The 12,502-nt window shown below is 37.0% G+C and overlaps 1 protein-coding gene across 1 annotated transcript in view; it reads right to left on the reverse strand.

Annotated features, from left to right (window-relative positions):
• LOC124219345 (uncharacterized) overlaps window positions 1-12,502 on the reverse strand; it is an 82,935-nt gene that overhangs the window by 17,175 nt on the left and 53,258 nt on the right. Inside the window, exons 2-8 of the mRNA XM_069136390.1 lie at window positions 6,624-6,830; window positions 5,383-5,445; window positions 4,956-5,015; window positions 4,693-4,887; window positions 4,583-4,624; window positions 3,937-4,128; window positions 3,724-3,818 (exon numbers count right to left, since the gene is read on the reverse strand). Of these exons, the coding sequence (XP_068992491.1) occupies window positions 3,724-3,818; window positions 3,937-4,128; window positions 4,583-4,624; window positions 4,693-4,887; window positions 4,956-5,015; window positions 5,383-5,445; window positions 6,624-6,830 (854 nt within the window). The remainder of the gene's footprint in view (window positions 1-3,723; window positions 3,819-3,936; window positions 4,129-4,582; window positions 4,625-4,692; window positions 4,888-4,955; window positions 5,016-5,382; window positions 5,446-6,623; window positions 6,831-12,502) is intronic.

Below are 12,502 nucleotides of genomic sequence, written 5' to 3' on the forward strand. Positions count from 1 at the left end.
TGTATACATACAACCATATTCAGTCGTATCCGGCGTCATATATGTACACATACGACCATGTGTGGTCGTATCTGGTGTCATACATGTAGAGATATGATCGTATCCGGGCATATCTAGTAGCATACATATACACATACGCACATATCCAGTCGTATCTGACATCAAACATGTACACACACGATCATATCCGGTCGTATCTAGTAGCATACATGTACATATAGGCCCATATCCAGTCGTATCCGACATCATACATGTACACATACGACCATATTTGGTCATATCTAGCATCATGCATGTACACATACGATTATATCCGGTTTTTTCAAAAATTATATGGAAATGGATATGGCCATATCTGGCCAGATACGGTCGTATATATTTATACATAATTTTCTGTTATGGCTTGATATGACCTGATATGGACATATCCAGAATATAATAAAGTCTAATAAAGTCATCCGTGATGAAAAGAAACTGTAATTTAGTAATCAAGAATTTCAAAAATTGAACTGAATAAAAATTTTCCACTCTCTATAATTCCAAGTTTCAAAAATCCAGTCCATCTTCCAAATGCAGTTTTACAGAAAAAAAATTTTAATGAGTTGTTTGGAGTCTTATCCATGATATCCTTTCTCGAAGCTAGTGTAACATTTTAAGTTTAGTATATATAGAAATTACCAAAAAATACTGTTATGTATTTCTACGTTTGAGTTATACGTGTATAGTAGATCTATGTAATGTATTGTACTAAGTTGAAGTTTTGAGTTTATTGTATCGCGAGATATTATTGTGTAAAGTATACATCTGTGTTTCTTAAGTACGAAAAATATTCAGATATAGTCATATATGTATATCAGGAAATTCTTCACGAGATGTACACACTTATTGGAATGGAATTAGTAGGTGCACCGTTGATTACGAAGCGAGAGCTTATTTCCACGGAAAAAGAGCTAGCGGAGATTGATAATCAAAAGATGAAGCTCATAGCATGTAATTCGTATTTAGAAAATCAGACTTCGACATAAGAGTAGAGTTTGAGTCTTCAATACTTTTTAAACTATTATCGAAAGAAGATTGGACAAAATTTTCTAATGTCTTCAGATAACGAAAGTAGACCAAGAAAATGAAATGAAGAAACCAACAAAAGTGAGGCTGGAAGCACGTGCGGGTTGGATACTTTAGTATACATTATGTTAGACGAGTGGGTATAAGTTCGACTCCTGAATTTGGGCGCATATACGAATTCACCAAGATTTCGGAAAACTCCACACGATATCAGGTAAGCTTACATAACTTTACGTGTCTTCGCGTGATTTCAATTGACTTCACATGATTTCAAGCGGCTTCACGTCATTTCACGTGACTACACGTGATGTCAAGGAACTTCAAGTAACTCTTTACGTGACTTCAAAGGACTCTATCACTTCACGAGACCTCAAGTAACTTCAAGTGACTTAAGAAAAAATTTTTTTCACCATGCAGACCTGACACCAGGCATGGTTACTTCCTCGATATGAAATTTTTTTTTCAAGTACGCAAAATTAGTTTACTCCCGTCTCAACTGAAAAGTCCACTTTTTTGACGTGAAAAACGGAATGAAAGTAGCATATGATTCCCGTTTTTCTGTTTTTCTTTTTTTTTAGCGTTGAACTATTTCTTTTTGTATTATTATAAACTGATAATAATATTATAGTATTGAGAGTAATAAAATTATTACACACACGATTGAAAAAATTATGATTATTTATACAAAAAATGGTTTTATCTGTTTATTTGAAATACAACCTACATCCGTATGCTACTTGTAGAAATTTCTTACTATTTATTTTTTCATGAATCATCTCTGTTCTGAGTTCGACACACAATATTGTAAATAATATTGAGTCTCACTTTTCGAGTCGATAATGTGGACAGAGTTGAGTCGGAAGTAAGGTCCTATATGCAATACAGGAATAAAAGTCGATTATTCTCTTGTTATATAATGTACTATTTCAGTGCAAATATTGTAAAGTATTTTTTTTTAAATACCTCATAATTAACATGGTTAAGGAAGAAGCATTGCCCGTACTCATTATGAAATAAGTGTATGAACAATTTGTATAACAACCATGTATAATTTGCGGCTGAAATTGATCAGATTTAATGTAACTAAATCTACATTTTTTAAAGACAAAAAATATATTTAAAACAAAGCTTTTTAACTACTTCAGAGAGAGTAGCGTGTTTTACCGACTTATTCTCATTTTTCTGTTCGCTAAAGCCAAAATTTGGTTGTTTCAATCAAATGATTTCATCAACTAATCGAACTTAATGTGGTCATGAGTAAATTTTTGATAAATAATTGGATATCTGTTTTTAATCGAGCAATTATTATTGTATATTTGTAGTAGACACGCAAGCAGATATCGTCGTTTACATCAATATTTTTTACTTCAAACGATTCGAACAAATTCATTTACGGACAAGATGAGTTAAATTTCATTAAAATTGCACGAAAGATGTGCTTCGAGTGTTGGTGAAGCAGAAGAACGCATGTGATCACTTCATAGCGGTTATTAACTTTCTCAACTCTGCTATTTTCAAATTCAACTTGACTAATTCTTTTGTAGCTTCCAAGTAATTGAATCGAAATTCTTCAATTGGATAATTTTTCAACCAGATTTGCGTTCAATACCTGCTTGAATGTTTTTAAAGTTCTGTGGCAAGAAAATATAAGCCCAGCAGGACAAAAAAAAAAATGCGAAAATCAAATTGTGTTGAATACTCCTCAAGAATTTTTGTCACAGCAGTTGGTAATTTTTCCATTGGATACAATACTGGAATACCGGGTAAAGTGCATGAAAAACCAAGATATCGGAGGACGGCTGAATCTGAGTCTCCGTGTCGGTTGACACGTAAATTTCCTCAAGGGTGAGAATAATCATTTCACCTGCATTAGTAATGTCATTTACTCAATGTAGTGAATTAAAATTATACCGTGATAGTATCAGAAAACTGAATACCGAAATGCGCATATGCCGAATCATGTGATTTCATTCATCAATTCAATTGATTGACTCCAAGGTTACGTTTGCTGGTTAGGTTGACCAACTCAGTGGCGGGCAGACACCTAGCTAGCACAATTTGCGGGCATCTCAATGCTATGTTGCATTGACAATTTGAGGTAGTCAAAATATGGTGGGTCTACATTCAAGGTGAAACTTGAGTGAAATTTTCGACAAAGAACGGTTTTTTTCATTCCTGTACGATTAAAAGAAGTAGGTACAATATAAAAAAATTCGACTACCAATTTACAGGTTATGGTATGATATGCATTGTAAAAAAAATTCAACCTCTTGTGATGAAAATGTTGGCGCAAGAAACCTTTTGAAAAATATTCTGCCCATCGCTGCAAAAAAAATTCCTTGCACTTTCATTACAGGAGGTCGAAGCTTCGTTTCAAAGCATATACTACTATAATATAATAATTTGTAAAAGGATTTTTATTCGACTTTTAGTGACGATTTTTAATATTTCACGAAGTCTCCCCTTAAGTCAACATAACCTGGAAATGCTTGCACGTATTGACAGTTCACCTCGAGGTTTAACCGGGCACAGTTAACCAGCTTGCCTGAGTAAATGAAAATCTCGGCATCTGCGTACTTGGATCTTTAGTTTCCTGGGACTGCCAAGGTATGTATAATCCCCAAGGTAGTCACAGACTTAGCTGCAGAAAGAACTCACATGAAAGTGCGTTTCCTTTCGAAAATTGGCGTAATCTTTGCTGACAAATGCGTACGAGGCGTAGTTCTGAGTAGCCTTCACCTCAATACTTCCACCTGTGGCATTACAAAAGTCAGGGTTTGAATCAACGAATTCCGCCTTCGCGTCGCATCCCGGTCACGTTTCGCAACACACGCTATCCACCTGTCTGTACGTGTGTCTCACGGTACTTACTGCAATTGTAGGTCGACGGACAACATTGACCTTCTCTAACAATTGGGCTACAGCCCTGGAGCGGCGGAGCGCAAGCCAGTGGCACACAACGCACGGCTCCCATGGCACAGAAGCAGTTGTCGCAGGGTGCCTTCCATGCAATATCCTTCACCATCTCGCCTTCGTTGTAGACTCGATTTCCCACGCGACAACCTGATAGAGTATAATAACCTCAGTAAAAGTACAAGATCATGCAGCCCTCGAGGCTCCTGAGGTACATTTTCCTCAGCCATGGGACGCTAATTAATCAGACTTCACTGAGAAGAATTTCATATCGTTACAGTTGCCAGGAAATTATGGTCCAATTAGTATCTTTACAATAACTTTTAAACACTGTTTCAATTACAAGAAAATGTTTCAGAAGTACACTTTTAATTTTGTGACAGTTGCAATTATCAATCCATTTGGTAAGTTTATTGCATTTTTCAGGACAAGGCCTGAGCATCACTTCATTATTTCACCAACATCAAATATAGCAGAAGTGACGATATGCGAAAAGAATAGTAACACATATTAAATTTTCGGGTATATAGAATTGTAAAGTGTAACCAGAAATTAAAATTTTTCTCAGTATGCTTAATCCAGAACTCCACATGGTACCACTCACCATTCAAAGACAGCGATTGCATCGTTGTCGAAGTCTCTTCATCTAGAACACGAACCATATAGTATCGACAGTTGAGTATAGTTACCAGTCGAAACTGCTCCTTGTCTTACCCTGATTGTGAGTGCAGTTATAGGCGACTGGACAGCAAGAGTGTGGGGCATAGAGGGGAGTGCACCCTGGTAATGGCAAGAGGCATTTTGGACTGACACAACGCCGTGCGCCTAGTATACAGTAGCAATACTCGCAACGTCTAGTTGCCATCATTGCGGAACCAGCACCGTATCGAACTCCTTCAAAGAGGCATCCTGAACATGCAAAATGTCAATTTCACAGGAAAAAGAAAATCCATATTGTGAGTAGCAATCATACGTACGATTGATGAGCATGTTCGATATTTGGAAACTGTTGTGAAAATGTTCACATGCCGAAATTTCTTTGGAGAACAAGAATGTTGTCGGAGAATTTCGTGATAATACAATTTTATTTTAGTGATTTTGAAAGCATGATTTGGCTCACAAATCATTAAGTCATCCGTCAATTGTGAGGAAACTATCTTTTTCTTGAGCGAGAGTATCTCACGCTATAAAAACAATTCCAAAATTTTTAAGTCATAAAGCTGCAATACTTTATTATTGATTTCTGATAACGAAGACTGAAATGCCTAGCACTCTCAAAGATATTTCATGAAGGCATTATTTCCAAACAATTCCTAACAAGTATTAATCGAATTTGAGTGTATCTACATACTGTAGTTGTAGGCAATGTCAAGTGCCGTATAACAATATTATTAACAATCATACCATCTTCTTCTGTGACGTCATCTGGTTCGATATCTATGCGTCTTAGAGAATTTTCATTGTCATCTGAAAAAGGCTTAAAACAGTTCAAATTATTCTGTAACACATTGATTGGGTATGTCACTACTAGTGATTTGAATGCAAGAACGGTTGGAATTAATGTCTGAATCCAAAATCTTATTTTCCTTCGGAATTTTTATACAATGATAACAGTTCCATTAAAGTTCATGAAGAATCAAATCAAAGATATTTTCTGCTACAGACTTACCATTGTTGCACAAAAGATCTAAGCAAAGTTTGTTGATTCCACACACTTTGGTGCAAAATTTTTGTCAGTATTCAAACACAATTGAAAGAGTAAAACGTTAACCTTCATAAAATAATTTATCTTGAAAAAATCAGATCGTCTGCAGTAGACGTAATCCAAAAATTACGGAAATGAAAACTGAATTTCTTCAAGCCCGTACTCAAGTTTGAAACTTTTGATGGATACGAAAAATAATTTTTGGGTTTCAAGTGAAATATCGCAACTATGATCAGTTCAGGAAAAATAGAAGCTTTTTTCGAGCAGTCGAGCAGTTTTCAATCACTACCAGGATTGCCACAAGGATTGACTCTTGTATCATAAATTTCCAAACTTTTCGGCGGCTTTAAGATTATAGATATGTTGTTTCGATACCATAATATGTTATACTACCGAAAAGTTTGAAAAATTGGATGGCAAACAATATCATCGACAGGATGGCTATGTATTCGTTGAGCACGTAGCTATTGAACACAGCCTTGAGGTGAGTAGATACCAGGCGTACCCCAATACTGATCAAGACACCCGCTGACAAATGATAATACAAAGTAGTTAGAGAGAGAAATAACGTTTCTCGCGTGATCGCGAATGTACAAAATGTAGTATAACAGCCTCAATTCCGCATTCTTCATAAAATTCCTAATTTTTCCAACTCTAATGTATGATCAATATGCATATATTTACATTATACTTGAGGCAACTGAACAAAAATCTTACACAACGCATGTACTACGTAATGTGATGCGTACCGATTACCATTTTATTAGGTAAATTTCAAACTTTCCGGAATACTACGCAATTTAATAACAGCAATCGACTGCAGATTCCATTCTCTAGAGGTTATGGCCGTTGCCAATTTTGGGCTGGCAGACTGCCTGGGGAAGCGGTGATACCTATAAGTCCATTATGACGTGTGACAAAAGGACGTGGAAATACTGACGTCTCGATTCACCGCAGACGATCTCCGAGCAGCATTCTTGGACCGGAGAAATCTGGAGGCGGCACTCGGCCGGTGTAGGATTTGGGGTTCGCGGGCAGACACGAAGACGACATCTCAGCGAGGCCTCGACGCAGCGACACTGCAGACACGGTTCTGAAGTGGAAACGATAGCGCCCTCCTGATATCTGCGGCCTTCGTATCTACACCCTGAAAACAAAAAGGAGATATTGCAGCCGAAACTCAACATTCGAGTGAATTTCACAGAACAACCAGTGCCAGATTAATCAATTTTTCGTCCCTAAACCCTGAAGTCATGTCATCTCAATACACGGTGTTTGAGGTATTTTACCAATGCGATGAATGGAAAGGTATATTAAAAAAAAAAAAAAAATGCTGGTAATGTTTTGAACTGCGGCCCAGCTTTCAGTCCCAGTGCTGGATTATTGCTGGTTATCAGCTGGCATGATAAGGCAGGTCCTATGCTTGGCGTCTAGATTTAGATGAGTATTCTTAATAAGCACTGGGCCAATATCCTACCACTAACCAGCCAGTATTGCTGGCCATGACTATGCAAGTGCCGCTAACCATCACTTCACCAGTATTATTAACCAAGATATATTATTCAATGGATTCATTTCGCTTCACCTTTCGTTTACTAACACATCAATTATATGACAGGAATACATAAAAATAATTTGCGGTCATGGGAGGTTAAATCTGAATTCTTTTTTAGCTTGAGAACTTGTGGCCTAAATATTAAGATTTCCAACAGTTGACGAATTTTAGAGAACAGTCCGCATATTTATTGTATAAGGCATTATGAACAAGCAGTGGCAAACATCGCTTAAATTTAATATTACTACCGAATTAGAATGAAAAAGCGAAAACCAGCCCGAAATGCAACAGAGGTTACGTATCCATCCAATCACAGGGTAGGGGCTACACAACTGTAGTCACTGTGAAGTGTGGACAGAAGTCAAAGTCGGGAAACTCATGAAAAGAGAACTATTCTTAACTCTCTATTTGGCAGCTCTATTAGCACGGCTTTGAATTACGGTATTTCGCTATCGAAACTCAGCCAGTGATGGTGGTTTTACAAGTACTGGTGCTGAATATATTGAACAGCGCGAGCTCAGCATCGGATACCGACACAGAGGTTATATACCGAGTTTGGGCCAGTGTTGGTCTTCTTGCTAGTACTGGCGGTAAAAACCTGAACCACTGTGGGATGAGCGCTAGCAAACAGAGGTTGTACATCGAGTCTTGGCCGGTCCGGGGTCTTTTTGCTAGTACTGGTACCCAATACATGGGCCAGCGCTGACCCAGCGTCGGCCGAACAACGCTTGGATACCTTATCCTATTCTTTCAGGCGTGATTTCCACTTGTCGCTGGGTTAGAGAGCCCTCGAAGTTATCGTTATGGGACACGCAACACGGCTCCTTGGCTCTTCGAGTATACAAGATTATTCTGTGGCTTCAATTCATCATCTGCGGGTTGTCGTGCGAAAACATTTTTGGCATGTACGCGGAGTTTTATTAGCATATTGTTGCTCGAAACCAGTGAAGTCACAATTTGTATTCTGTTCGCTACCGTGCGTTAGTAAATATTCGATACTTCAATCATTTAATATCTATTTGACGGGATGTTTACTCGTGCAATGTTTGTCAAACAACATCGTCACATAGAATTTCAAATCGGCATAATTTGCAAATTTCAATGGTATTGTGAACAATGGCTATTGTCCAGATCATTATGAATTTCAGAGATATCTGAAGTGTGACTCGGTTAATTTTTTTTGATCGTAAGAGCAAAAAAATCTTTTGATTTCATTTCCAATTTCTACTACGAGAAAATCGTTATTTTCAATATCAACATCTATATTTTCGCTTCTAATTTTTACTCTTTTCTGTATTGGCTATTCCTTCCGTGGCGGTGGCACTAATAACCCTCTTCAAAACAACGGATTTATATAACTTTTGCATTTCTCCTTACGAGACATGTTCTTTTTTTCTATTTTCCTTCGTATTTATTCGGTACGAGGAAGCGCTAAACTTTCGTTCTCGACTCATGGCATAAAGTTTCCAATAGGGTATGTTATGATAACGCCTATACTTATAATATCCAGGCCATACTTTACTTGCGAGAAAAATGTTGTACCATTACCACGTGTTGATGGAGTTACTTACTTTGACTTGGTTTTCGTATCAGCGGTAACCACGATTCGGCCACGGTTGTAGCTTTACACGTACGTCTTATGCTACCACCTGCCGCTATTTCATGCAATCAATGAAGGTAACAATGCGACAATACTAGTCACTTTCATAAGATGTCTTAAAAACGAGGTTGAATAACATCAAAGCAATCTTTAGTCAGTATCCAGGCATTGCATTTGGGAGATTATTTGATAACCGATGTCTTATGATCTAGAAAAAAAGGCCAAAGGTAGTACATTATGTAACAAGGGAATAAACTCGAAGATTATTGCCGAGGACGGATTGACTGTCTGAGCGAATCGAAGGTAGTAATCATCAGAGGAAGCAAACGGTTTTATTCCCATATTACATATAGGCTTTTGTTCCTGATTTAACTGTGACCACTTTATTGACTTGAAAAAAGTTGCATATGAGCGAAAAAAAAAGTATAAGAGGGAAACACGTGCTACTTTTCTCCCGCTTTTCTGGTCAATAAAATAGCCATCACAGTTGAGTCAGGAATAAAGGATATTACGATCCCCAAAAATTTACCGCTTCCAAGGGTGGGCTGCCCTAGGCCTAGGCCTTGTTGGCATATTCCGTAATCTGGCACTGGGAACGAGAGAGGAAAGGTTCGATAAAGAGCGGCGTCGCAATGTTATACAAGTGGAGAGGACAGTCGGTTATCCTCTTCGGGGTGAAAGACTGTTGTAAGCCTTGGCTTGCTTTCCTCAAGACTCGATGACGTTCACGTCGTTACTCTACCCAAACTTCGGGGCCAGCTCTTTGTTCTCAAATTATTCTGAAGATAGGTGTAGTGTGAGATATAAATGTATTTCCGAAATTATTGCAGTCTTGTTGAAATAAAGCATCACCTCGATATGTGACATTTCCATTGGATATAAATAAATTTTTCAAATATTCTAATTCCTACTTTCTAATAGAAATATCTAAATCACTAATCACGGGTCATTTGCATGCAAAAAGCGAGAGCCGGTCTTCATGTTACAATTGCGAAATAAGCGACATGTTGCATTGCTTACTACTACGAATAAAAAGCTCAAAATATCGTTGCGTCTATTAAACAATGACAAAGCAACTGTACACATATTCTAAGCATTAAAATTGATTGCAAATAGAATTGGATTCTTTTCTTCCTGGTTATACCTATTTTCAATATTACCTCTTTTGTCACGAATGTAGAACTAGAAGCCGGAATTATCGAATTGTTGCAGATGTTTGGATATCACTGATAAAATTGGTCGAGCAAAATTTTTTCACTATTTTGAACTGGCAAAAAATTCTTATACTATCTCAAAGATTCCGCATACACTTGGATGGAAGAAGCGCGCATCTTGCCAGCAATCTTTAGTCAAGATTGAGAGGAAGAAAGAAGAAGGGCTGACGGAATTGCGGAGCGAAATCTACCATTCTGAATCTTAATCTTCTAACGCGTCCAGATAACAGTGTCAGGTAACCCAAAATGCTGCCTCTGGCAGATTCAAACTTCCTTTTGTTCGCTAAATCGTTTGAAATGTGTACTATAAAGCCAAGATTATTTTTCCAGGTCAAAGATCACTAACATGGTTCTTCCTCTTCTTCCTCTTAATTTTGTCCTACCGCTTTTATTCTTAGATTTAAACATTATGATATGGTGAATTCTACTATAAAGGGTGTGTGCAATGCACTATTCGTTAGAGTTTCCTGTGCATTCAGTATTTGTAGTATAAAGATTTATACATTGCGTACTAATGTCCTCTCTTGTAGGCCTTAGAGATGAACGATGGTGTCTTGTTAGCACAAATGAATTGGAAAACTGATACCCTGCAAGAAAAACTACAATGAAATTTGTATTATTTGAAATCCCCCTTGACTAGAATAAAAAGTTAAACAACAATTCAAAGCGCAATCTATTACACGTAAATATCTATCGACAGGGCGGGTCAAAAAAAAAGGGGGCCGATTTGAAACGTGAATAAAATGCCAACGCGTTGACTGATTTTCTAAAGCTTTATTTTATTCGATACCAGAAGAATGAATCTTTCGTGGCACGTTTGAAAATTTGAAAAATTTTATTCGCTGCTGAGATACATGCTCTTGAAAATCAGCTTGTGAAAAAATCACTGGGTGTATGAAGAAAATTAATATTAAAGAATCTTCAACTTAATTTCGATCTTAAATTATGATCAAAGACTGATTTGTTTCGGTTCAACTGATTACAAAAAAATGTACATCACTATGCTTTTTATTTATGTCGTTGATTGTTAATATTTAAAAGTTTTCTAATAATTAATACGATCAATGGGAAAAAGTACACGGGAAGCAGAATTCAGTTATACGGATCAATGTGTTCACCATTTATAGTTACTACTGCCAGAAACGAGGTTGGATTTAGTAAAGTTATCGTAACAAGACATTGGGGAAAAAATCATTGTTTTTTTAACTTTACAGTTAACCAAGATTTTTAAACATGAGTGTGTTTTGTTTTATCATGTTTTACAGAATTTTAGACAATTCCAAAATCGTGAAATAATGGTGTTTCCTCTGCATGAATCGATACGACAACGTAACTAACTTCAATACGAATATCAAAACTCTCCTTCGCCAGGATGTAATATCTCGTGCACTGAAGAGTAAAGAAACAGGCCATGTGACTTCAACTTCCACGGATCTCTACCAATTTTTCTCGCGAAAAAATATATATGACTTCTTTATATCATTCTGATGATCGGCCGGGTCCGGTCTAAATGGCTTAATACAGGAGTGTAATGAGTTACACTTACAAATAAGCCACGATTACACACTCTCTCAAATTGTGTCTCTTGCGACGAATCCTTCAACTTCTACAAATACACGGCACACGAACCAAAATAAATTTCGAATACAGGTGATGAAAGAAATTAATGACATTGTAGTCAAGCGGCTAGGTGGTCTAGTGGAGTAAGTCTCCGGTAAAGCATCTCTAGACACCAGGTTCGATTCTGGCTCCGTCGTTAATTTTTCAATTGACCTGAAAATTTTCGAATTAGCACTCCGTTTTACGGATCAGTAAAAAATTCTCTCCCACGACTGAAAATGTGATGCTCCAGGTAATTTGCTGGTATCCAAAGTCTGCCACAACATGATGTCGAAAAATCTAAAATGTTCTTTCCAACTGCCTGGTGGTTGGTGATTCATCGTTCGCTGAATCAATTTTCATCAAGATCTCGACATCATTTACAGGCACAGTTTTTGCCTCTGGAATTTCTCGATAATGTCTTTCGAAAACAGAATTTTAACTTTGTAGTGCTCATTTTTATTTTAATCTTACAAGAAACGTTTCGTAGTATGTAAATAAAATCTCGGAGACTTTCTGAAATGACAGAATTAATCTTCGAATCACAATTTCAGTAGGAATTTCAGATTTTTGAACGTGACATGAAAGATTCATTCTTATAGTTTCCATCAAAATAAAGTTTTCGAAATCTGTCAACGTGTTCGGAATTTATTCGCGTTTCAAATCAGTCACGTTTATTTTTTATGCCCACCCTGTATGTTGAACATAAAAGCGAAATTCCGATATGCTCGTAACAATTGAGGTGAATAAGTCAGAATTCGAAATGCAGATCATGAAGTAATTTTCCAAGCGATAGGAAGTCAAGTTGAGCATATATAATATATTCCTGAGTTTATTCAGCCAGAAATATT

This window comes from Neodiprion pinetum, chromosome 5 (genome assembly GCF_021155775.2).
Source record: "Neodiprion pinetum isolate iyNeoPine1 chromosome 5, iyNeoPine1.2, whole genome shotgun sequence".
NCBI lineage: Eukaryota > Metazoa > Arthropoda > Insecta > Hymenoptera > Diprionidae > Neodiprion > Neodiprion pinetum.